Source organism: Acomys russatus, chromosome 1, assembly GCF_903995435.1.
Source record: "Acomys russatus chromosome 1, mAcoRus1.1, whole genome shotgun sequence".
In the NCBI taxonomy this organism is placed as follows: Eukaryota; Metazoa; Chordata; class Mammalia; order Rodentia; family Muridae; genus Acomys; species Acomys russatus.
Window position 1 is genome coordinate 119,502,807 of NC_067137.1, and position 26,296 is coordinate 119,529,102.

At 43.7% G+C, this 26,296-nt stretch overlaps 1 protein-coding gene across 9 annotated transcripts in view; it reads left to right on the forward strand.

Annotated features, from left to right (window-relative positions):
• The window catches only part of Mark3 (microtubule affinity regulating kinase 3), an 86,694-nt gene extending 60,398 nt beyond the window's left edge, over positions 1-26,296 (forward strand). For 2 of the 9 annotated variants that reach the window (XM_051151794.1, XM_051151855.1), the window contains 7 exons: positions 2,811-3,028; positions 6,649-6,752; positions 16,320-16,478; positions 17,125-17,382; positions 21,997-22,023; positions 23,482-23,526; positions 25,436-26,296. In XM_051151794.1, the coding sequence (XP_051007751.1) occupies positions 2,811-3,028; positions 6,649-6,752; positions 16,320-16,478; positions 17,125-17,382; positions 21,997-22,023; positions 23,482-23,526; positions 25,436-25,781 (1,157 nt within the window). In that variant the 3' untranslated portion in view covers positions 25,782-26,296. The remainder of the gene's footprint in view (positions 1-2,810; positions 3,029-6,648; positions 6,753-16,319; positions 16,479-17,124; positions 17,383-21,996; positions 22,024-23,481; positions 23,527-25,435) is intronic. The other 7 variants (XM_051151811.1, XM_051151803.1, XM_051151827.1 and 4 more) reach the window with 7 other exon arrangements.

Here is a 26,296-nt window from a genome sequence, read left to right on the forward strand (position 1 = left end):
ACTCAGGAGGCAGAGGCAGTAACTTTTGAGGCTAGCCTGGTCTACAGAGTGATTCCAGGACAGCCATGGCTACACAGAGCCTGACAGCTTGAGTTTGATATATGGGACCCATATAGTGGAACGAGAGAATCTTATCTGCAAGTGTCATCTGACCTGCATGCACACCATGGCATGTGTACACACACACACACACACACACACACACACACACACACACACACACACACACACACACACACACAAATAAATGAATGCTTTGCTTGCTTGCTCTATCTTTTTCTCTCTCTCTTTCTTTCTTTCTTTCTTTTTTTAGAGACAAGGTTTCTCTGTGTAACCTTGGCTGTCCTGGACTCACTTTGAGACCAGGCTGGCCTCATACTCAAAAGAGATCCACCTGCCTCTGCCTCCCTGAGTGCTAGGATTATAGATGTGGGCAATCTTGCCCAGCTTTTTTTTTTTTTTTTTTTTTTTTTAAACTTTAAAGAAAAGAGAAAAGAAACTGACTCTGTTGCACACAGCTTGGATGTATGTCAAGAGAGTGATTTAAGCAGAAAGAATAACTCGGGGTCTGGAGAGGTGGCTCAGGTTGTTTAGAGTACTTGTTGCTCTTGCCCAGGGTTAGGAGTCAATGCTGTTAGCTGCATGATGGCTTACAACTGTCCATAACCTCAGTTGCAGGGGATCTGCTCTTTCTGACCTCCACAGTCACCAGACATGCATGTGAAGTATGCTTACTTACATTCAGGCAAACTGTTGACACACATTAAGTAAAAAAAATTTTGAAGATTTATTTCTGCCTGCAGTGTGCCTGCCCACCAGAAGAGGGCACCAGTTCTCACTATAGGTGGTTGTGAGCCACCATGTGGTTGCTGGGAATTAAACTCAGAACCTTTGGAAAACAGCTAGTGCTCCTAGCCAGCTCTCTAGCCCACGTAAGTAAACCTTTAAGAAGAAAGACAATACCCAAGCCAGCAAAACAAGGTAGGAAGGATTTGAACCTGATTCTTTAGAAGCTGAGCCTTGGTTTGTATTTTCTTTTATTTCTTTAAGATTTTATTTATTTATTTATTAGGGGTTTTGTTTTGTTTTTCAAGACAGGGTTTCTCTGTGTTGTCTTGGCTGTCCTGGACTCACTTTGTAGAGCAGGCTGGCCTCGAACTCAGAACGATCCGCCTGCCTCTGCCTCCTGAGCGCTGGGATTAAAGGCGTGCACCACCACGCCCTGCTAGTTTTTTCAAGACAGGTTTTTTTCTGTATTATCTTGGCTGTCATGGAAGAGCAGCCAGTGCTCTTACCCTCTGAGCCATCTCTCCAGTCCCCCAGTTTGCATTTTCTAAATGGAAGTTTAAAAGCACATCAGTAGTAACCTGGAAGTTTACAGTTACACAAGTTGACCTTAACAATATTTGGAAGACAGATGAGTGCCAACAGCATCATCGCCCTATGCTTGGTTAATTCTTAGTTTTATATTTTACAATAGCAAATCTGAGAGCTAAATTAGTGGTCCTTCATAAGTAAAACCTTTTTAAAATTTAATTTCCAAATATAGCTACCATTTTGATTTTTGTGCAGGAAGTAGTTAACTCACCCTTCTTTCTATAGACCTAAGATATGTCTTCTCTATGTAATTGTTGCTGTGCTGTTTTGAGACAAGGTCTCACTGTAAAGTTTAGACTGTCTTAAAACTTGCTGTCTATCTGCCTCAACTTTTTTTTTGAGACACAGTTTCTCTCTGTAGCCCCGGCTGCCCTGGACTCACTTTGTAGATGAGGCTGTCCTCAAACTCACAGCGATAGATCTGCCTGCCTCTCCCTCTCTGAGTGTACTGCTGTGTCCAGCTGCAAGATAGTTTTTCAAAAGAAATGGTACATGAAATTTATGGTATCTTCCACAAAATGAGAATATTTTATGCATAAAGAATGCGGGAGAGATGGCTCAGCAGTTAAGAACACTGTCTGTTCTTCCAGAGGTCCTGAGTTCAATTCCCAGCACCCATATGGTAGTTCACAACTGTCTGTAACTCTAGTTCCAGAGGATCCAACACCCTCTCACAGACATACATGCAAGCAAAACACCAATGCAAGTAAAATAAATAACTGAAAAAAGAAGAAAAGAGTGTAATCTGCTGGGTATGGTGGCGCATGCCTTTAATCCCAGCACTTGGGAGGCAGAGGCAGGTGGATTGCTCTGAGTTCGAGGCCAGCCTGGTCTACAAAGCAAATCTAGGACAGCTAGGGAGGGCTATACAGAGAAACCCTGTCTCGGAAAAGGAAAAAAAAAAAAAAGGATGTAATCTGCAGGGCTGGAGAGATGGCTCAGAGGTTAAGAGCACTGACTGCTCTTCCAGAGGTCCTGAGTTCAATTCCCAGCACTCACATGGTGGCTCACAACCATCTATAATGTGATCTAATGCCTTCTTCTGGTGGGCATTAGATGCATAATAAATAAATCTTTTAAAACTGGAGGAAAGGGGGTCGGGTATGATGGGGCACACCTTTAATCCCAGCACTCGGGAGACAGAGGCAGATGGATCACTATGAGTTTGAGGCCAGCCTGGTCTACAAAGCAAGTCCAGGACAGCCAAGGCTACACAGAGAAACCCTGTCTCGAAAAACCTAAATAAATAAACAAACAAATAAATGGATGGATGGATGGATGGATAATAAGCAAATAAAAGACCCCTTAGAGAATTTTACTAGTTTGCAGTTATACATGAATAAAGATTTAAATGATCTTACAAAAATGTTCATTTTCACAGAATACTGTATGAAGTGCCTTCTGTCTTTTAAAGAGTGAACTCTTTATTGTAGCTGGACCGGCTATTCCTTCAGTTGTGGCATATCCCAAGAGGAGTCAGACCAGCACCACAGACAGTGACCTCAAAGAAGATGGAGTTCCCTCGCGAAAATCAAGTGGCAGTGCTGTAGGAGGAAAGGGGATTGCTCCTGCCAGTCCCATGCTTGGGAACGCAAGCAATCCCAACAAAGCGGATATTCCTGAGCGCAAGAAAAGCCCTGCTGTGCCCAGTGTAAGAGCTCTTGGATGGTAGCCCTCGGTGTTTGCGCTTGAACCTGCTACACTTTTGCATCTGTTCATCTCACACTCTTCTCTGCCTTCGTTGTCTTTCTTCCACACTACCATGCCCGTTTCCTGCACTGCACATATTTCTTTTGATAACTGCTGTTGTTTTGGTTTTACAAGATAGGTTCTCTCTGTGTAGCACTGGCTGTCCTGGACTGACTTTGTAGACCAGGCTGACCTCGAACTCATACCGATCCACCTGCCTCTGTCTCCAGAGTGCTGGGATTAAAGGTGTGCACTACCACACCCAGCCATTTCTTTGTTTATTCATTCGTATTATTTGTTTGTTTGTTTATTTGTTTGTTTGTTTGTTTATTCTATGAGTGCTCTGTCTGCATGTACATTTGCATGCCAGAAGAGGGCATCAGATCTCATTATAGATGGTCGTGAGTCACCATGTGGTTGCTTGTAATTGAACTCAGAACCTCTGGAAGAGCAGACAGTACTCTTAACCTCTGAGCCATCTCTCCAGCCCCCAATTACTACTAGTCTTAATCCTCAATGCTAATCTAGCTTCCTCCTAGTGTAAATCCCAGATGTACTTGCACTTTGTGGCTTTCCCTGTTCACCTGCTCTCTCCTGATGTCTCCTGGACCTCTGCTAGTGGCTAAATCCCCTACTTCCTCCTCTAACTGCCCCACCTCCCTGGCTGGCAGGAAGTCCAGCCCTATTCTCCCCCCTGCTCAGTGATTGGCTGTAAGCTGCTTTATTGGCATATCAGGACAACTGGGGAGCAGTGTTTACACAACATTGAGACAGGAGAATCTCACAAGGATTCTAGCCAGATATTGGGGGGCGTACAGAAATCAGCATTTGAATTAGACAGTAACCTTATTCTAATACTATAGTATGCTGGTAGTGGTCAGAGGACAACTCTGTAAAATTGTTTGTCTCTACCAAGTGGTTCCTAGAGATTGGACCGACATGGGGCCTCGCTGTGTAATCCAGGGTAGCCTTGAATTCAGAACAGCTCTCCTGCCTCAGCCTAAAGAGTGTTAACACTATGGCTAGGTTTTAGGCTTTCATTTTTCTTGTGTATATGACTAGGGATAAAAATTGTTGGATTGTATTGTAATTGTAGTTTAATTTGAGGAACAGCCAAACTGTTTTGTTTTACATGTTTTTTGTTTTGTTTTTGTTTTTGGAGACAGGGTCTCCCTGTGTTAGCCCTGGCTGTCATGGACTTGCTTTGTAGACCAGGTTGGCCTCGAACTCACAGAGATCCACCTGCCTCTGCCTCCCTAGTGCTGGGATTACAGGTGTGTGCGCCACGCCCGGCTTTGTTTGCATATGTATTTTTTATATTCCTTCCAGCAATAAGGGTTTCTATCATCTTCCTTCTTGCTAGTACTTGTGTGTTTGTTGTGATGGTGTATGTGTAGGTGTTTGTGGGCACACAGGTGTGCTCATAGAGGCCAGCGACTACCGTGCCCTCTTCAGTTACTCCCCAACTTCTGTCTTGGAGACAGGGTCTCAGTAAACCTAGATTGCTAATTGAGCTTGATTGGCTAGTCAGCAAGTCACAGGTTACACAGCACACTGCAATGCCTGACTTATACATGAGTTGTTCAGATCTGAATTCGGGTCCTTAGCAAGTGCTTTGCCCTCTAAATCCTTCACCTTTTCTTTTCTTTCTTTCTCTTTTTTTTTTTTTTTTTTTTTAAGATTTATTTATTATTTACACAGTATTCTGCCCACACGTGTGCCTGCCCACCACAAGAAGGCACCGGATCTCATTACAGGTAGTTGTAAGCCATGATATGGTTCATGGGAATTGAACTCAGGACCTTCAGAAGAACACACGGTGCTCTCAACCTCTAAGCCATCTCTCCTGCCCCCTCTTCATGTTTTCTTTTCTTCCTTCCTTCCTTTTTTTCTTTTTCTTTTTTTCTTTTTTATAGCCATCCTGAGTAGGTTAGAAGTAATACTTCCTGGTTCGTATTGAGCATCATTACATGTGCCTTTTTGTCATTGTATAACTGTTTTGGAGAATAATCTTTTCAAATTGCCAATTAAAAAAAACTTTGCCAGGCGTGGTGGCACACGCCTTTAATCCCAGCACTCGGGAGGCAGAGACAGTGGGATTGCTGTGAGTTTGAGGCCAGCCTGGTCTACCAAGTTACCAGGACAGCCAAGATATAACCTAGAGATACCCTGTCTCAAGAAAACATAACAAAGCTTTCTGTTGAGCTGGGCGTGATGGTTCACACCTTTAATCCCGGCACTACAGAGGCAGAGGCAGGCTGACTTTGTGAGTTCCAGGCCAGCCTCATCTACAAAGAGAGTTCCAGGGTTGGGGGGGAGGCGGCATGGGGGAGTAGTTATTCTGCAATTATGTTGTAAGGATTCCTGGTACATTCTGAATACTAGACACTAATCAGATATTTTGCAAGTATTTCCTGTCCTTGTGTGTATTCTTTCTTCCTTTCACAATATTCTTGGCACTTTTGAAAAAAATGTATTTGAATGTTTTACAAACTACATGTGCCCTAACCCTAACCCTGTGTGCCACACATGTTCATAGTGCCTATAGAAGCCTAAAGAACATCGGATCCCAGGACTGGAGGTACAGGTGGGATTGTGAACCACCATGTGCTACCTCTCCATTCCCATCCTTTATACTTTTTTAATTTTTTGTCCATATTTGTGCTATCTTTATCTGTTAATATGTTGTCAAATCCCAACATCTTGTAAATATATTCTAGTATCTAATTTTTTTCCTTTTGTCTTTTGAGATAAGGGCTTGCTATGTAACTCAGACTGGCCACAGCTTACGATCCTCCTGCCTTAGCCTCCCGTATGATAGGATTACTAGATTTATTTAGAGACTATTTTTCAAACACTGGACTGGAGTGATGACTCAGTGGTTAAGAGTACTTTCTATTCTTGCTGAGGACCAGAGTGTAGTTCCTAATACCTATGCTAGCAACTATGAGGAACTCAGCTCCAGAGGATCAGTGCTCTCTTCTGGCTTCTTCAGGCACACACATGCATGAACAAACAGACTATTTTTATTTGTTTGTTTGTTTGTTTATGAATGACAATGGTGGTTGGGGAAATGATTTAATGGATAATATGCTTGACATCCAAGTGTGAGTTCCAGAGTTCAGAACCCCAGCACCCACATAAAAAACAGGTGGATGTGGCTGCTTGCCTGTAATCTCGGTGCTCTAAATGCAGAGACAGGATGTCCTTGGAGAAACTGGCTAAATAGTGTGGCCTCAGTCTGCAAGCTCTGAGTTCAAGCACCTTTCCTACTGATAGAGAATGATCCAAGCCGGGCACAGAGGCAAGCAAATCTCTCCGAGTTCAAGGCCAGCCTGTTTATAAAGTGAGTCCAGGACAGCCAGGACTACACAGAAAAACCCTGTCTAGAAAAACAAAAATCAGTGATCCAGAAAGACAGCAGATGTTAACCCCAAACACATTAACAACTTCCCTCTTCCACTGGTTTTGTTTGCATAAACTTGTTAGATTTGGGGTTTTTTGGCTTGGTTTGGTTTGGTATTTTCATTGCTGAATTATACTTACCAACTAATCCAAGGTGACAATGTCTTTCTCTTTCAGAGTAATACAGCATCTGGTGGAATGACTCGGCGGAACACATACGTTTGCAGTGAGCGGTCTGCAGCAGACAGACATTCAGTGATTCAGAACGGCAAAGAGAACAGGTATGAGCTCTGCCTCCTGGCAGAAGTGTGTTTCCTCCTACGAGAAGTGGAAGCCTGTTACTTCTCATTTCATGATCAAATTCAAATGGCTAATGGTTGTTGTTTAAAGGTAAGTAAACTTTAAATGTTAATTCCTAGCAAGAGAGCATTTACCTCTATGACTGCTAATTATGACGAGGAAAAGTTACGGTCGAGCCAAAGCGGTTTTAGAAAGACTGATAGCATGCTGTGGTTTCAACAGAATGGTGAATAGGGCAATGGAGGAGATTTTGAGTGTGTTCATCTTTTGAAAAGGATCTGGGATATGGCTTGGGTATACTGCCATTATTGTGTGCATGGTTCCATTTCCAGCTCTGCAGTGATGATGATGATGATGATAAATACCATCGTCATCTTAAAGAGAATGAAAGGGAAGAATGTAGAAGACTGAGGCGAGGGGCCTCACCTGGGCGTACGAGCCCTAAGTGCAGGTGAGGGTTCAGTGAAAGGGTGACAGTTTGCCACCACGTGCCAATGGCTGGTAGTAGCATAGTCTCCACATCAGAGAAATACACTTGAGACTCTAAGAACACAGAGAGCCCGTCTTCTGCATGGCTTGAATTACTAATGAAATCATGTGTCCGTAAGATAATATCATACAAACAGCCTGCCAGAGTTCATGAAATAAGAGTAAGAAAATGGGATTGGGTAGATCTAGGAACCATGGCTCTCTTGATTTGGGGCGAGGAAGCAAAAGAATCCCCTAGTTGATGGGATTTGATTAAATACATACTCTGTATAGGATAAGCTAAATTCTAAGTGAGGAGATGAAAGTCAAACTGTGTCTCAGAGAACCCCAATAAATGAATTCACATTATCTTTTGTTGACCTCTGGCTTGCATCTTGACCACTATCTGGTCATATTTAGCAGTGTGTGTGTGTGTGTTTTAGTGTGTGTGTTTTAGTGTGTGTGTTTTACAGGTGTTTTGGAACAGGCATGTCTGTAACGTGTGAGGCCCTGAGGTCCTGAGGCTCAGTCACCGGCCCCGCATCAACAACATAAAAGGTGTACAGAGTTGAGATGGGGTGACATTAGGGTTTTGTTGTTGTTGTTGTTGTTGTTGTTGTTGTTTTAACTTAAGGCTTAAAATTTCTAATCCTCCTGCCTCCACCTTCAAGTACTAGGATTCTAGTGTGTGCTACCACTTGTCTTGTAACATTGATCTGTTTTGTTGAATTGGAGGTTTCTGTCTGTCTGATCCCATTAGTTAGACAAAATATATGACTGGTGACCTCTGTGATTGCCTGAGAAAGATCCATATTAGGTGGTTTTCTTATTGCTAGGACAAAATACCTCAACAAAAAAAAATGGAGCTTATCTGGGCATGTAGTTCATGGTGTTGAGAGGTCATGGCTACATCATGCACGGCAGCAAGAGTCAGGACCCAGAGAGAGATGGCTGCTGTGCTCAGAGCCCCACCTAGGAAGTGGAGTCTCCCGCAGTTAAAGTGCTTCTTCCCAACTCAGTTAGCCAAATCTAGATAATCCTCACACATGTGCCCAGAGGCTGCTCTCATAAGTGAGTTACCCGGGGCTGGAGAGATGGCTCAGAGGTTAAGAGCACTGACTGCTCCTCCGAAGGTCCTGAGTTCAATTCCCAGCAACCACATGGTGGCTCACAACCATCTATAATGAGATCTGGTGTCCTCTTCTGGCCTGCAGGTGTACACACAAGCAGAGTGCTATATATATAATAAATAAATAAATCTAAAAAAAAAAAAAAAATAAGTGAGTTACCCATCACACCCTAGAAGTAAACCTCCTTAAGCTATGGGACTGTTGGTCAGCTGGCCTTGCCTTGTAAAATTATCAGTGCTCTCCCACCCCCAGGGTTTCTCTGTGTAGCTCTGTCTCTCCTGGAATTCACAGTGCCTCCTGAGTGCTGGGATTAAAGTAGTGTGCCACCACCTGGCAGCCAGCCCTTATTTCTTGATATTTATTTTTGGTAGACTTGCTTTTAACACAGTTCCATTCTCTACTCCTTCAAGAATATTCTAGATCACAAGTGTGAAAGCCTAGAATTTCTTCCACGGGACTCAAAAGCTGTTGTTTCATGGTCCTTCTTGTTGTTGTTGTTGTTGTTGTTGTTTTAAAGTTTCTTAGTTGTTGAACTACTGAAAGTCCCTTTGGGGCTTTAAAGTGTGGTGGGTACCACTCTCTGGCCTGGGCTTCTGAACCACGGCAAAAGGACAAACCATGTTGTTCACAACCCACAGTCAGACCTTTTACAGGGCTGGGTCTGGAGCCTCCAGGCCTCTGTGGCTGACTGCATCTGCATACACTTTACTAAACCCTCACACTGTTCTTCTAACTCACCAGCTCACTTCCTCTAAACCACTATTCAGCCTTTGGAGACAGTTTGAAGACATCTTTATTTAATTTCTTTACAGTCGTTTTCTTTCTGTGTTCTAGTGAAGAGATCCTCTTTCTTGAGGTTGATTCCTTTGTATCCTACCAGAGCCTGTTTGCTTCTCTCAGCAGCATTCATTGAAAATACTTTACTCAGCCTAGGGAGATGACCCAGTAAGATGAGCAGTTACTCTGTAAGCATGAGGGACATGAGTTTGACTTTCCAACACCTTTGTAAAAGCCAAGGATGCCTGTGCATGCAACTCCAGCACTGTGGGATGTAGACAGCCAGTCAGCCTTGCCAAAATGCTGAGCTTCTGCTTCAGTGAGAGACCTTGTCTCAAGGCATTAAAAGGTGATAGAAAACACCTGACAAACAGGAGCATACACCACATTTGGCACACCAAAAAGGAGGAGGACAACAATGGACAGACAAATGCTTTCTCTTTTTTGTTTGTTTGTTTTGGGGGGTTCAAGACAGGATTTCTCTGTGTAGCCCTGGCATTCCTGGAACTCATTCTAGACCAGGCTGGCTTTGACCTTGGAGATCCGCCTGCCTCTGCCTCCCCAGTGCTGAGATTAAAGCCATCAAGTTCTTCTTTTTTTATTTTTAGTTTTATTTTTTGTATGAGTGTTCTGGGATTACAGGTGTGTGCCACTGCCCAGCTCATTTGTTCCTCCCCCCCCCCACCTCCCCGAGACAGGGTTTCTCTGTGTAGCCTTGGCTTTGTAGACCAGGATAACCTCAAACTAATATCAATCCCATCAGTCAACTTGCCTCTGCCACCACATCCAGCAGCCTGGCTCATTTTTATAGAATTTAGCGGAGAGTATCCAGAAAGCAACTTTAATAGCAGAACCAAATCTTTGGTAATGATAAACATATAAGAGTGTACTGAACAATACAGTTCAAAATTATGAACTAAATTGCTCTTTCAATTTATTTACAATGAAAAGTAGACAATTAGGAGGAGAGAGCGTCTTCCATACAATGAATGACTAGCACTTCTGGAAATTTTCTTTCTTTCCTTTCTTCTAGACCAGGCTGTCCTCCAACTCACAGTGATCCGCCTGCCTCAGCCTCCTGAGTGCTGGGATTAAAGGCATGCACCACCACGCCCACTTTATATTAAATAGCATTGGTTTAGTGCTTTATGCCCTGATTGTGATTGTTTCTGTACTAGAAATTTGTCTTGTTGTGATTTTTTTTTTTTCCCCTCCATGAAGGGACTATTGATGCTGAGTTATTCTCTAGAGGAAAACAAAAAACATTTTAACAAAAATCAAGCAAGCAAACAACAAGAAAATTCTAGCCAGGCTGTGGTGGCACATGCCTTTTAATACTAGCACTCAGGAAGCAGAGGCAAATTTCTCTGTGAGTTCGAGGCCAGCCTGGTCTACAAAGCATGCCCAGGATAGGCAAGAAAACACACACACGCACACGCACGGGGGGTGGGGGGTGTGAATTCTAAGTTCTGGCTGCAACAACAGAGCCTTGCCCCTCATTCTTTAGAATTTAGGTGTTGCCTCTCAAGAACTGAATTCTGAAGGCTTTTCAGAGGTCTCCTCTACACAAAGGCACTTTACTTTTCAGCAGGTCGGTTTCTGCATACCAGGCCTCCGATAGGATCCAGGAGTGTCTGAAGTCTCAGCCAGGCTTCCTGGTTTGCCAGGTGTGTCTAGGTTACGCAAAGGCTCTGTGAATCCTTCAGGAAAACAACTTCATAAACCTCAGATAACAATCACTAGTTACAAAAGGCTACTTCAAAGCCTAGGTGCCCTCACTGGGAATTCATGCCAGATAAAATGGCTCTGCTAAGATTCTGCTACACTTTTTTAGGGGGGCACGGGGCAGAGGCGAGTCCAGATACTTTAACCGAGTCCAGTCTGTCCTGGACTTTCTTTGTAGACCAGGCTGGCCTAGAACTCAGATCCACCTGCCTCTGCCTCTCAAGTGCTAGGATTGAAGGCACTTAGTGAGAGCTCCAGGAGAGCCAGTGCTATTATACAGAGAAACCCTGTCTCGAAAAACCTCAATAAATAATAAAATAAATACGCGTGAACTGTAGGATGTCTTATTTATGTTCTTTGACTTGTGAGACCAGTCCATTCCATTATGTCTTAAATATTGTGGCCTGTCTCCCACATGATGTTATAAAGAATTCCAGCACAAGCCGGGCGTGGTGGCGCACGCCTTTAATCCCAGCACTCGGGAGGCAGAGGCAGGCGGATCGCTGTGAGTTCGAGGCCAGCCTGGTCTACAAACTGAGTCCAGGATGGCCAAGGCTACACAGAGAAACCTTGTCTCGAAAAAAAAAAAACCAAAGAATTCCAGCACAGCAGTGATCTTCTATGATAAAACCATGCATGACACATGTCTTAACAATTTCTAAGTACTTTCATTCGCCTACTCTGTACTTGAAAAATTGTCAAGGCTCACCAAATAATAGTATTTTCTTGCCGTGTGTAGTGGTGTTATTATGTCGTAAGAGTTTTTGTTTCTATGACAAAACTCCTTGACCAAAAGCAACTGGGAGAGGAAAGGTTTATCTCACCTCACTGGTTACAGTAGATCACAGAGGGAAGTCAGAGCAGGACCCCAGAGGCAAGAATTGAGGCTGAGGCCATGGGGAAGTGCTGCTTACTAGCTTGGTAGGCTTCCTTCCTTTTTTTTTTTCCTCCTTGCCCCTCACCCCCCAGAGACAGGGTCTCCCTGGACTCGCTTTGGTTTTTTGGGTTTTTTTTTATTAATTTATTCATATTATAACTCAGTTGCCATCCCATCACTTGTATCCTCCCATTCCTCCCTCCCTCCCACTTTCACCCTATTCCCTTCCCCTAGGTCTGTGACCGAGGGGGACCTCCTCCCCCACTATATGGTCATATGCTATCAAGTCTCATCTTGGTAGCCTGATTATTCTTTCTTTGAATGCCATCAGGCCTCCCCACTAAGGGGAGGTGGTCAAATATGGGGCACCAGAGTTCATGTCAAAGTCAGTCCCCGCTCTCCACATAACTGTGGAGAATGTCCTGTCCATTGGGTAGATCAGAGTAGGGGTTCGATGTTTACAATTATATTTTCCTTGGTTAGTGCAATAGTTTGAGGAGACCCCCCGCCCCCGGGCCCCAATCCACCCATCATGATGTTTTTCTTGTAGGTTTCTAGGACCCTCTGGGTCCTTCTATTTCCGCATCTCCTATATTTCTCTTACCTAGAGTCTCAGTAGGATGTCCTCACATCTATCCCAATCTCCTGGTAAGTAAAGACTTTCATGGGACATGCCTTTTGGGCTAGTGCCCAATTATGAGTGAGTATATACCATGTGCGTCTTTCTGCTTCTGGTTTTACTCACTCAGTATGACCATCTCTAGTCCCATCCATTTGTCCACAAATTTCGGGATTTTCTTGTTTTTAATAGCTGAGTAGTATTCCATAGTGTAAATGTACCACAGTTTCTTTATCCATTCTTCAACTAAGAGGCATTTAGGCTCTTTCCAGGTTCTGGCTATTATGAATAAGGCTGCTGTGAACATGGTTGAGCATATATCCTTGTTGTGTGGTGAAGCATTTTCTGGGTATATTCCAAGGAGTGGAATAGCTGGGTCTTGAGGAAGCCCTATTCCCAGTTTTCTGAGAAAGTGCCAGATAGATTTCCAAAGTGGTTGTACAAGTTTGCATTCCCACCAGCAATGAAGGAATGTTCCTCTTTCTCTACATCCTCGACAGCATGTGGTGTCACTTGAATTTTTGTTTTTTGTTTGTTTGTTTGTTTTTGTTTTTCGAGACAGGGTTTCTCTGTGTAGCCTTGGCCATCCTGGACTCACTTTGTAGACCAGGCTGGCCTTGAACTCACAGCGATCCGCCTGCCTCTGCCTCCCGAGTGCTGGGATTAAAAGCGTGCGCCACCACGCCCAGCTGAATTTTTTATCTTAGCCATTCTAATGGGTGTAAGATGGGATCTCAGAGTCACTGTGATTTGCATTTCTCTGATGACTAAAGATGTTGAGCATTTCTTTGTTTCTCAGCCATTCGATATTCCTCAAAAGCAATTTACAGATTCAATGCAATCCCTATCAAAATACCTACACAATATTTTAAAGACATTGAGAGATCAATTCTCAACTTCATGTGGAGAAACAAAAAACCCATAATAGCTAAAACAATCCTATACAATAAAAGATCCTCTTGAAGAATTTCCATACCCAGTCTCAAGCTGTACTATAGAGCAACAGTGATTAAAACAGCATGGTACTGGCACAGCAATAGGCTGGTTGATCAATGGAATCGAATTGAAGACCCAGAAATGAATCCATACACATATGGTCACTTGATTTTTGACAAAGAAGCCAAATCTATTCTATGGAAAAAGGATAGCATCTGCAACAAATAGTGCTGGTCTAACTGGATGTCTACATGTAGAAAAATGCAATTGGACCCATATTTGTCACCATGCTCAAAACTCAAGTCCAAGTCGATTAAAGACCTTAACATAAAACCAGAGACACTAAATCGGTTAGAAGAAAAAGTGGGGAAGAGCCTGGAAACATTGGCACAGAAGACAACTTCCTGAACAGAACACCAACAGCCCCAGGCCTTAAGGTCAACAATTAATAAATGGGACCTCATGAGGCTGAGGAGCTTCTGTAAGGCAGGAGACACTGTCAACAGAACAAAGCAACAGCCTACAGACTGGGAAAAGATCTTCACCAACCCTTCATCTGACAAAGGCCTAATATCCAAAATATATAAACTTAAGAAATTAAGTGGTGAAATCTGGACTCACTTTGTAGACCAGGTTGGCCTTGAATTCACAGCGATCTCCCTGCCTCTGCCTCCCACGTGCTGGGGTTAAAGGCGTGCGCCACCACACCTGGTAAGAAAACACTTTCTGCCAGATGGTGACGGTGGAGATCAGCCTGGTCTGCAGAGTGAGTTCTAGAACAGCCAGGACTACACCAAGAAATCCTGTCTCAAGGGGAAATGAGAAAAGTAAAAAGAAAAGCACTTTCTATCAGATTTTTAAAATGAGACTGGGCATTGTAGTACGTACCTGGAATCACAGCACTTGAGAGGCAGAGTCAGAAGGGTTTGGTTTTGTTTGGTTTTTCCAAGACAGGGTTTCTCTGTGTAGTCCTGGCTGTCCTGGGCTTGCTTTGTGGAGCAAGCTAGCCTTGAACTCACAGAGATCCACCTGCCTCTGCCTCAGGAGTGCTGGGATTAAAGGCGAGCGCCACCATGCCCAGTTCTTGAAATTTTTATAACAACCAACTTGATGAACTTTTAGAATATGTTGCCTGCTATGATTGGTGTAGGGGCTATTTGTCATAAATGGAATGTTTTTAAGAATTTGATTGTGCCCATCTAAAATTTAGCTAACACTAAACCATGGTGTTAGGCCTAATATAGACATTAAAAATAGATCTGTTGCTGGGTATGGTGGCACTGACACTGAGGCAGAAGCAGGTATACCTCTGAGTTCAAGGCCAACCTGATCAACAGCCAGGGCTGTACAGTGTTACCCTGTTTCAAAAAAAATAAAAAAGAGACTGGTAAGCTAGAGATATGACTCCGCAGTTAAGAGCATTTATTGCTCTTGTAGAAGACCAGAATTCCAACTTCAGCTCCAGGAGATCTAGTACCCTCTTCTAGAGTTTCCAAGCATAGTCACTCAAATATGTACACGCACAGGGGAGGGGGAGCACGCTCACACACATAATTTTAAAAATAATTTTTAAAAATGTATTCAAGTTGTTGATAGACTATGAACTATACTTTTCTTTAGAGAGGTCTTGCACTTCAAGCAGGATCCAGTCAATGTTGCAGAGTGTCTGCCCATGCTCTCTTCATGTCCATGTCCGTGTAGGTCCTACCTGGACTATTGGGCCAACCTCCCCTGTAGCTACTTCCTGGGGAAGGAGAACAACCTCTTCCTCTACACCCAAGCCTGTCCCTTCTCCAGTCTTTAAGAGCGCTTATGTTCTCCAGAGAAGAAGCCAGACAGCTCCTGCCTTTTCTCTTCTTGCTGTGTTCCATGCACATGTTGATCCTAGCTTCCAGTTTGGTAAAAATTGTCAGCAGCTGGGCAGAGCAATCAAATGTATTGACCACTCTCTAGACCTGAACGGATAAGAGCCAGTGAGACAGCTTAACAGATAAAGGCACTTGTCAGTTGCACACAGACCTAGTAACTGGAATCTGACCTTCAGAACCCATGTAAAGGTGAAAAGCAAGAACCAGTTCCTAGGGCTCTCCTCATGATAGTTGTGCTGGTCTGACACTGAAGGCTTTAATCACCATGCTACTCTGTCTCTAAGTAGTCCATATGCTGAGCTTTCCTGTCTTGATAAGAAGGCCCTCTGGGGGGCTAGAGAGATGGCTCAGAGGTTAAGCGTTCAATTTCCAGCACCCATGTGCTGGTTCGCAACCATCTATAATGAGATCTGGTGTCCTCTTTTAGCATGCAGGCAGAGCACTGTATATATAGTAAATCTTAAAAATAAAAAATAAGAGCCAAGCATGGTGGAGCACGCATTTAATCCTAGCACTCAGGAGGCAGAGGCAGGCAGATCACTGAGTTCAAGGCCAGCCTGGTCTACAAAGTAAGTCCAGGACAGCCAAGATAACAGAGAAACCCTGTCTCAAAAAAACCAGAAAATAAAAATAAAAAAGAAGGGCCTCTAGACCTACTAGGAGTGCTGACTGCTCTTTATGAATGAGTAAATGTCTTTTGAGTGACAGTGTTCTAAACTGTGTTGTTCAGATGGCATAGGGTATCCAGTGTATAGTGCCTGGTATGCCCATGATTTCGGCCATCCATTCAAAAGGGATCAAATGAAAGGTACAGTGTGCTAATGCCAAATTTATTTTTAACCATTAAATTTATATAGAGACATCTCCTTTAGGATGTATTTTATTTTAGGCAGAGTTTGGTGGGCACATATAGGAATATTTAAACATGTAAAGTGTTGTTTTCTTTAAGATAATGAACTTTTAAACTGCTGCTTGCAAAAGCAGCTACAGTTGCCCCAGAATCTCCAAACAAGTTAAAGAGATTCTTAATCTCTGGAGGTCTACAGGGTCTGGGGAGAAGTGTGTGCATTTGACAGCAGGCTGCTCTTTAGTCACTGTTCCATCACACTGTTGTTTCTGCCTCTGCCTGAACCCAAACCCTCTCCCAGCCTGACAGAAGTGTTCGCTTATGCAGCTAGCCCTGCCTCACTCTGTGCCACATCTACCTGTCGGCTGAGACATCAGAAGTCGATGTCCATGTCAGCCTCTGGGCACCCCAAGATGATGTTACCTCCAATAGACAGTGAAGGAGATAACTTCAAGGCTATGTAAGAAAATGCACATTCTTTGTGAAGCTAATGTGTACCCACTGCCGCTTAAGTCTGTGCTGTGGATTTTATGGTCCAAGATTTTGTTACAGTTGCTCCCAAGATGTTCTTCTTCCATACGGTGTTAGTGAAGCCCACCCTGCTGGCTGCGTCTGTGCTGCCTGTGTGTGTGTCTGTGCTGCCTTCGTGCCTTGGCGTGCTACAGCGGGCATAAGAAATCTCCACCCCAACTTGCTTCCAGCATGTGGGATTTTTATATTATACCATCTGTGTGCTTCCAGAAATGTTTGGTTGCCTGTCCCTTTTCACATGCAAGCCTTTCTTTTCTTTGGCATTATTCTCTGTGTAGAAGCAGCTGAAAGGGAGGTAGAGGGGACTTGAGTCAGCCATTCTCCACCCTCCATTGTCTGCCCTTGAGAATGTCCATGTGCTGTGCCCTAAATTCTTTGAGCTCTGTCTCTTGTCATGTTCCTTTGATATCCTTTCCCACTGGGCTTACTTTTGCTCCTACGACCTGTAAAATATCCCTTGGATCTGGATTCACAATGGCTAACTTACTTCACTATGGGTAAAAGGTATATTGTGCTTATAGATTTTTATGTGTCATGATTTTGGAACAAAGATGTGTCTTTTTCTGCTTTCCTAGCACTATTCCAGATCAGAGAACTCCAGTTGCTTCTACCCACAGTATTAGCAGTGCGACCACCCCCGATCGCATCCGATTCCCAAGGGGTACGGCCAGCCGTAGCACTTTCCACGGCCAACCTCGGGAGCGGCGAACTGCAACGTATAATGGCCCACCTGCCTCACCCAGCTTATCCCACGAAGCCACGCCACTGTCCCAGACTCGAAGCCGAGGCTCCACTAATCTTTTTAGTAAATTAACTTCAAAACTCACAAGGAGGTAAGTGTCATGAGATGGCTCCACTGGAGCAAACACAAAGAGTGCGTGTCTTTGCTAGTGCGTGAAGCTGCTGCCTGCATCCTTTTCCTGCTGCCTTTGGCTCCTGTGTTTCTAGTTCCTAAAGTGTATCCAACTTTAGACTTTGGGAGTTTTAAAGTAGAATTACACACTGTTTCACAGTACTAAAAGTTGTATGGCTCCTGTAATCCCAGCACTTAGGAGGCAGAGGCAGGCAGATCTCTGTGAGTTAGTGGCCAGCCTGGTCTACAAAGTCTGTCGAGGACACGGGGAAATCCTGTCTCAAAAAACCAAAAAAAGAAAGAAAGAAAAACACATTCCTTGTGATTATCTCTAAACATGCAGCCCTCTCTCTCTTCCATGTCTAGGTTTTTACCAAGCGTCTCACTCACTGAGCCCTCTCACCAGCCCTACAACTGACCCTTGAGCATCATTAAAATCCTCCAACTTATTTGTCTCCTTTGTGCTCTTTGATTATGTAAGACTAGCATTGATTTAAAATCTCAGCACTTAGTTAGGCTAAGTAGTACACACCTGTAATCCCAGCACTCTGGGAGGCAGAGGCAGGCAGATCTCTCTGAGTTAGAGACCAGCTTGGTCTAAGAGTGAGTCTCAAAGTGCTGGGATTATAGGCGTGCACCACCACGCTCGACCCTATTTATTTTTTGTTTTTGTTTTTTGAAACAGGGTTTCTCTGTGCAGCCCTTGCTATATTGGACTTACTTTATAGACTAGACCAGGCTGGCCTCGAACTCACAGAGATCTGTTTACCTCTGCCTCCCAAGTGCTGGGATTAAAGACTAGCACCAACCACCACTGCCTGGCTTCATAAAAATGTTTTTAAAGGGAAAAAAAAATCAGTATTTGAATGTTTATTTTGTCCTGAGATACTTAGGTCGATATCTATGCATATGTAGTTTGTTTGGTTTAGTTTTTTTGGTTATTTTATGTTTTGTTCTAGTAAGTTTATTTTATTTTATGAGTACAAGTGTTTTGTTTAAATAAATGTACTGTGTACCACATGCATGCCTGGTGCTGGAGGAGGATAGAGAGGGTATCAGATTCCCTGGAACTGGAGTTCCGGACAGTTGTGAGACATTATGTGGGTTCTGAGAATCAAACCTGGGTCCTCTGAAAGAGCAAGTGCTCTGGCTATCATTTTGACTTCGTTTGTTTTTTGTTTTTTTCGAGACAGGGACTCTCTGTTATCTTGTCTGTCATAGACTCCCTTTGTAGACCAGGCTGGCCTGGAACTCACAGAGATCCACCAGCCCCTGCCTCCCAAGTGCAGGGATTAAAGGCGTGTACCACCATGCCTGGCCTTTTGTTTTGTTTTAAGATTTAAATTTTTTGGACTAGGCGGTAGTGGTGCAGGCTTTTAATCCCAGTACTTGGGAGGCAGAAGCAGCTGGATCTCTGTGAGTTTGAGGCCAGTCTGGTCTACAAAACAAGTTCTAGACAGCCAAGGCTACACAGAGAAACCTTATCTCAAAAAACCAAAACAAATAGACATAAAATTTTAAATTATGTAGCCGGGCGGTAGTGGCGCACGCCTTTAATCCCAGCACTAAGGAGGCAGAGGCAAGCGGGTCTCTGAGTTCAAGGCCACCCTGGTCTACAAAGCGAGTCCAGGACAGCCAGGGCTGCACAGTGAAACCCTGTCCTGGGGAAAAACACAAAACAAAACAAAAAAGTACCATACTGATCTTATAGAGGACAGGAGTTTGATTTCTAATACCCCACTCGATGTGACTCACAGCCTCCTATAACTGGAGCTCTAGAAGGACATGATACCAAATATGTATAGTGCGCTCGAGCATGCACACACCCCAAACAAACAAATGAATGAATCTCTCTGTGGGACTCTGTAGGCAGTATATGGCTCCAGCCCAGACACAGAACTTCCACACAAGCCTAAGCATAGTACACGTCTTCAATCTGTTTTCCATTCTCTCTCTGTGTCTCTCTCTCTCTCTCTCTCTCTCTCTCTCTCTCTCTCTCTCTCTCTCTCTCTCTCTCTTTAAATTTTTATGTATATAGTGCTCCGCCTTCACATGTACCTGCAGCCCAGAAGAGGGCATTAGATCACATTGTAGATGGTTGTGAGCCACCATGTGGTTGCTGGGAATTGAACTCAGAACCTCTGGAGGAGTAGTTAGTCCCCTTAACCTCTGAGCCATCTCTCCAGCCCTGTTTTCCATTCTCTTACTTTCACCTTATTTGGGTATTTAAAAAGGTTTGAGGGGGAGGCAGAGGCAGGTGGATCGCTGTGAGTTCGAGGCCAGCCTGGTCTACAGAGCGAGTCCAGGACAGCCAAGGCTACACAGAGAAACCCTGTCTCAAAAAAAAAAAAAAAAAAAAGGTTTGAGGGAGAAATAAGAAAAGTACTTCAATTTCATTCGACAGTAACTTTTGACTTAGCAGGTAGAAAATCAGGAACTGAAATATATTTTTAAAACGTTGTGAACGCCAGGCATGGTGGCGCACAACTTTAATCCCAGCAGTCGGGAGGCAGAGGCAGGCGGATCTCTGTGAGTTCGAGGCCAGCCTGGTCTACAAAGTGAGTCCAGGACAGCCAAGGGTACACAGAGAAACCCTGTCTCAAAAAACAACAACAACAAAAACTTTGTGGAGGGGAGCCAGGCATGGTGGCACATACCTATAATCTCAGCACTCAGAGAGGCAGAGGCAGGCGGATCTCTGAGTTGTAGGTTAGCCGTGTCTACAAAGCAAGCCCAGGACAGTCAAGGCTACACAGAGAAACCCTGTCTTGCGGGGGGACGGGACTTTGTGAGGGGCTGGAGAGCCAGCTCAGCAGTTACGTGCATGCACTGCTTTTAGCAGACTTGTGCTCAGTTCCCAACACCACTTGCCTGCTGATTACTGATGACTGTCCACTGTTCCAGTTCTGCAGAGTCTTGTTACCTTCTGACCTCCTTGACCCTTCACACCTGTGGTACACTCATTCACATACAGGCAAATACTCATATATCTCAAATATATAAATAAATACTTAAAAGACTTTGTTATCTAGGCATGTAGTTCAGTCAGTGACAATCCACAAGGTTTGATCTCCTGCACTGGGATAGGAAGGTGGACCCTGATAATCATTTGAAATAATATATCTATATTTATATAGTGTCTAATTTAAAATATTTTACCGCACAATCTTGTATACAGTGCTTACCCTGCTGTATCCATTGTTTGGTGTATGCTGTGGATACCAGTTGTCTATAGAGTATGGACATGCACTCCAGAGCAGCTCTGAATGGGGCCCAGCACAGCTGCCACACCACAAGGTCAGAGTGTGGACTTCCCTAAAGACAGTACACAGTTAAACCCAAAGGGGAAATGTAAACATTTGTCAGTGCCAGCATTTGGTGAATGTGTGTCTGTGGTGCCCGTTAGAACACTGGGCTTTTCTTTACCTACACTTGCCCAGATGTGCTTACTGTGTGAAAGATCTTGTCAGATTCTGTTCAGCACAGCCTGTGTCTCTAAAATTTTTTGTTGTTGTGTTTTGGTTTGGTTTGGTTGTTAGTTTTTGAGACAGGGTTTCTTGTTCCCAGGCTGACTCCAAACTCACTATGTAGCCAAAAGTGACTTTGAACTTCTGATCCTCTTAGTTCCAAAACAGAAATGGCCAGCCAGGTCCGATTTCATGCAGTACTGGAGATTAATCCCCAAGTTTTCATGAACGCTAGGCAAACACTCTACCAAGCAGCATTATCAGCCCTACCCCCTTTTCAATACATGATCTTGCTATGTAGCCCTGGCTCTGGAACTTGGTATTATAGAATTGGCTGGCCTCAAATTTACAGCACCCCTGCCTCTGTCTTCACATGCTATATTGTAGGAACATGCCATCACACATAGCTCAGTGATTGTCCTCTTAATGTTTGATGACCTCTAATTAGAGATTTTGTGTTTATGAACAGAAGGCAAAAGTTCTGCTCATAAGATAGTCTGTAGGAATCTGAGTGATGTTATTTATCACAAGTGTATTGCAAGGTACTGGTTACTTCTTTAAGATACCAAATCTGCAGGCCTGGTGGCAGGTCTGTATTCCCAGCACTCAGGCTGAGGCAGGTTGCAAGTGCAAGGCCAGCCTCTGATACACGTACAAGGCCCTAAATCAATAATAACATAATAATGATTTTTGTTTTGTTTTGTTTTTCAAAGCAGGGTTTCTCTGTGTAGCCCTGGGTGTCCTGGACTCGCTTTGTAGACCAGGCTGGCCTCAAACTCATAGAAATCTGCCTGAAACTGCCTCTCAAGTGCTGGGATTAAAGGCGTGTGCCACCACTGCCTGGCTTATTTTAAAAGCTTTTGTAATAAATTTAGTTAGTATGGCTAAACATGTGTTTATGTTTCAAATTAAAAGACTACATGCTCAGATTTTAAGTGTTTATAATAATTTCACTTTTTCAACAAATGTTGCTTTTATTGATCATTGGCCAGCAGAGGAGCCCTGATGCTTGGTTTGGGGATTTTTGCTGTTGTTGTTATTGTTTGTTCGTTTGGTTTGTTTTTCTGTTCTTTCTATAATTAATTAGATTTTCTTTTATGTTAATTTTTTGGCTTAATTTCTTTTAGAAACATGTCATTCAGGTTTATCAAAAGGTATGATTTATATATGTACACTTACTTTTCAGTCCTCACCCCACCCTCCCCAAATGGCTCCTGCAATTAACATCAGGTTTGGCTTTTGGTCCTGTTTTTTGTTATTGTTGTTGTTTTCTTTCTTTTCTTTAAAACTAAACCTTCTGCTAAGAACTAAATCCTTATTTCCTTAAAAGGAAACTGGAAAGAAATAGATTAACTCTGCTGGGCATTTTAAAGGAACTCTAGCACCCACTCAACAAAAGGCCTGTGCATGCCCTGTGCACTCTTCTTTCTTCAGTAGAGTGATTTAGCATCCAGATAATTCTGTCTTGGTACTAATAGCACTTAGCATGCTCCTGTTAAAGATGTCAGTGATCAGTGTACATTAAAGATTTAGCCACAAGCATGCAGAAGGTAAGTGGTAATTGTGTTAGTTGTTACTGTTATTTTACTGAGGATTGAGTTGACAAAAGACTATAAAATGACATGGTGGCTAATTCTCCAATATTGGCATAAAATCCTCCATACTCATTTGATTTGGCTCATGTAGAAATTCAGATATGAGTACCTTCAGAGCAGAAGTGTCTGATACTTCTGGAGAGTTGAGGAGCAAATAGTATTCTTGACAGCCACTTCCCAGTGAAGACAGCAGCTGTCATAGTTTCACTGGAGTCTGATAGGAAGTAGGTTCCAGTTGGGTTAACAGTTGGTGTTGACAGTAAGAGACCAAAAATATTGATGTCCTTGGAACGTGCACATATAAGGCAGAAACTCTGCTGTTACAGTTGCTGCCTAGCCAGGCATAGTGGCACACAGTCTTACTCCCATCACTGGGAGGCAGAGGCAGGCCAAACTCTTACTTCCAAAGCCAGCCTCATCTATATATTGTTGTAGCGTGGCCAGGACTACATAAAAGACCCTATTTCCAAAAAAAGAAAAGAAAAGAAAAAAAGTTGCTGCCTGCTTGTGGCTCTCAAGAAGGCCAGGCTGCACCTGTGTGTTTATGAAACATGATCTCTTTGTTAAAAACTGAGCGGAAGTACTTTTTGTTGCAAGTGCCACTCTACGATGATTTTTCAGGTGATCGTCCCAAAGAGCTAGTTTTTCACTCAACAAATATATTATATTTGAATGTAAAGGTTTACTGATAACCTCATTTCTTTCCAGATAGAAACTGTATTGCATAGAGTGGTAATAGAACAGAGCAGTTCTAGTCCAAAGCCATGAGTACACACAGCAGGAAGAAAACCTTGGTGAATGTGCAACCTGCCTCTTGACACAGCTTTGTCCTAGTGAAGAGTACATCATCATCTGAGTCAGAGGAGTAGGGTCTGAATTAGTTCAGTGGTAACTGAGAGGTGCCTTGGGCTTATTCATTGCATGATGTTTTGTTGATGTATGGGTGGTCATGTACCAGTGTGTAAGATTTCTTTTCTCTTTCCCACTTTCCTTTGCTTCTACGTTCTGTCCATTGAGACTTCCAACTGAATATGAGAGGAACGGGAGATATGAGGGTTCAAGGTGAGGGAAATTATTTTTATTTCAATTTTTTAAGTATTTACCTATCTTCTTCTTGTGGCAGAGATGACCAATGCTGGGATATTTTTGTTTTAGGTGTGTTGTTTTTTTGGTTTTTTTTTTGTTTGTTTGTTTGTTTTGGTTTGGTTTGGTTTGGTTGTTGTTGTTGTTGTTCATTTAAGTACAGTGGGCCTGATACTGTGCTGAAGTTCTGGTTCTAGAATATTCTTGAGGCTCTGCTTGCTGGACCTAGGAAACTGCTTTATCCCCCAGCAGCCACAAGGCGGCACTGGTGTGCCACCAGAGCCTTCCTGAGCACCCTTAGCCCCTCTTCACAGTTGGGTCTTGATGCCTTGAATAAAGTCGGGAGGGCTGAGTTGTTGTTTCTTTCTAAATGATTATAGAAGTTATCCGTTTGCTTTTTGTTTTGTGTAGCTCTCCTTGTGAATATGGAGTCACAGATAGGCTCAAGACTCCATCCCTATAGTGGGAGGCCCACCTACCACTTTCCAGTACAGGCCCCATGACACTAGGGTTCCAAGTGAAAATCATCTCCTTTGGCACCTACTGCTTGACCAACTGTCTGTCCCTGTGAGGCCCTGAGCATGGTGTAGGCTGCCCTTCAAGGTAGAGTTGGGGTACGCTCCAGGCAGTCTACTCCCAGGCCTGTCACAACTTAAAGCAGTGTCTGCCTTTCCATATGTATGGCCCCATCCACAACAGAAAGGTGGTGATAGAATCTGCCTCCTGGTATGGAGCAAGACAGTGCTCGCCATGCCAGCGCTTTCTAAGAGCCAGCGGCTTTGTATATGTCCCTCTGAACTTGTCTGGTGGGTCTGTTCACTTTCATACCTCTGTGCATTTTGTGGCAATATTCTGTTCAAAATAAAGACTCAACAGACATGGTGGCAAACACCTATAGTCCTAGACAGAGCAGGCAGACCAGGGCAAGTCTGAGCTGCATGAGACCCTGTTGCTACAAAAAGAAAAAAACCAACAAGAGCACAGAATCTCTGCTTCTGGTTTAATTAAATTGTATTAGGTTTTCTGTAGCCAGCCTCCTTGTCTGCCCCACCTTACTCTTCCCTCCTGTAACGCCAGCGGACTGCCCAAGTTTTGTGTGCTGCATCTGCCTCCTCACCTAAGCTTTTCTCATCCCAAAAACATTGCCAAGCTTGTGCTTGCCTCTGTGACCTGCGGAGTATCTAACGTAGCAATTTAGCTGTACTTCAAGCCCTCACCTTGTGCAGACCAGTCATTTCAGTTCTCCACAGACAAGTGAGCTGTAGCATTTCATTTTTCTGTCTGTTTCATTAGGATTATATCATCTAAGTTGTGGTGTTTGGTTTTGACTATTTTGAGATGGGCCTCACTCTTAGCCAGGCTTACCTCAGACTCCTACGCTCCTGAGATCCTTCCATCTCAGCCTTCCGAGCAGCCAATACCACAGGAGCGTGACCTGGATATTTTTAGCTATGAAATTTGAATTTTAACAAATTTGAGAAAAACAGTAAAGTGGTGACGCAATGGCTGCATAGCTGTATACTGGGCCCCTGACTGAGGGGCAGTATAGCTAAGTTAACTTTTGAACATCACTTTCTGTGGTACTTGTGGCAAGCATAACTGTGGTTACAGAGAAGCTATGGGTGAAGAAGCCGAGGGTAAGAGTGCACCCTGTGCCTGTGCTGCCTGATTCCAAACAGTCTCCAGCACAAGGCTGGGCATTTTCTAGCCAGGTAGATTTTTGTGTAAATGTGTGTGTTTAGGGGCTGGGGTATAGGTGTATGCCTTTTGATAAATGCGAGGTGGATGAGATCACATGTCATTTGTGCTGAAGGAGCTGATAACTAGCTAAGATGAAAAGGTTCCTTTTCCAGGGTAATTAAAAACCACCCTGCCCTGTGCATTTCAGTCGCAATGTGTCTTCAGAACAAAAGGACGAGAACAAAGAGGCCAAGCCTCGCTCGCTGCGCTTCACCTGGAGCATGAAAACCACGAGCTCCATGGACCCCAGCGACATGATGCGGGAGATCCGCAAAGTGCTGGACGCCAACAACTGCGACTATGAGCAGAGGGAGCGCTTCCTGCTCTTCTGTGTCCATGGCGACGGGCATGCAGAGAACCTGGTGCAGTGGGAAATGGAAGTCTGTAAGCTGCCAAGACTGTCTCTGAATGGAGTCCGGTTTAAACGGATATCAGGGACATCCATAGCTTTCAAAAATATTGCTTCCAAAATTGCCAATGAGCTAAAGCTGTAACCCAGTAATTATGGTGTAAATTAAGTAGCAATTTCAAGGTGTTTTCCAGAACACTGATGGAAATGTATAGAGTAATATTTAGGCAATAAGGACTGCATCTTCTAAATCATGACATTACAGTCTGAGGGCGAGAGCACGCCTGGGAGCGAAGGCTGGCCTTTTCTACGAATGCACTACATTAAAGTCTGTGACCTCGTGCCTCTGTCTTGTTTCCATTGCCCTGGGAGTCAGAGTGTACCACCATCTGCACGAGACGCCTGTGTGTGGTATGAGTGGATGGTGTGTGGGGGAAGGACTGCATTGGAAACGTCTCCTCACACTGGCAGCCAGCATTACTAGTACCTCTGTAGGAGATCATTTGGTGCTAAAACATTACAGTTGCCAAGAAGGAAAATACTGAATTACTGCTAAGAATTAACCTTAGGACTAGTTAATTAATACAGGTTTACAGTTCATGCCTGTGGTTTTGTGTTTGTTTCGTGATTTTTTTTTTTTTTTTGCTTTTTTTTTTTTTT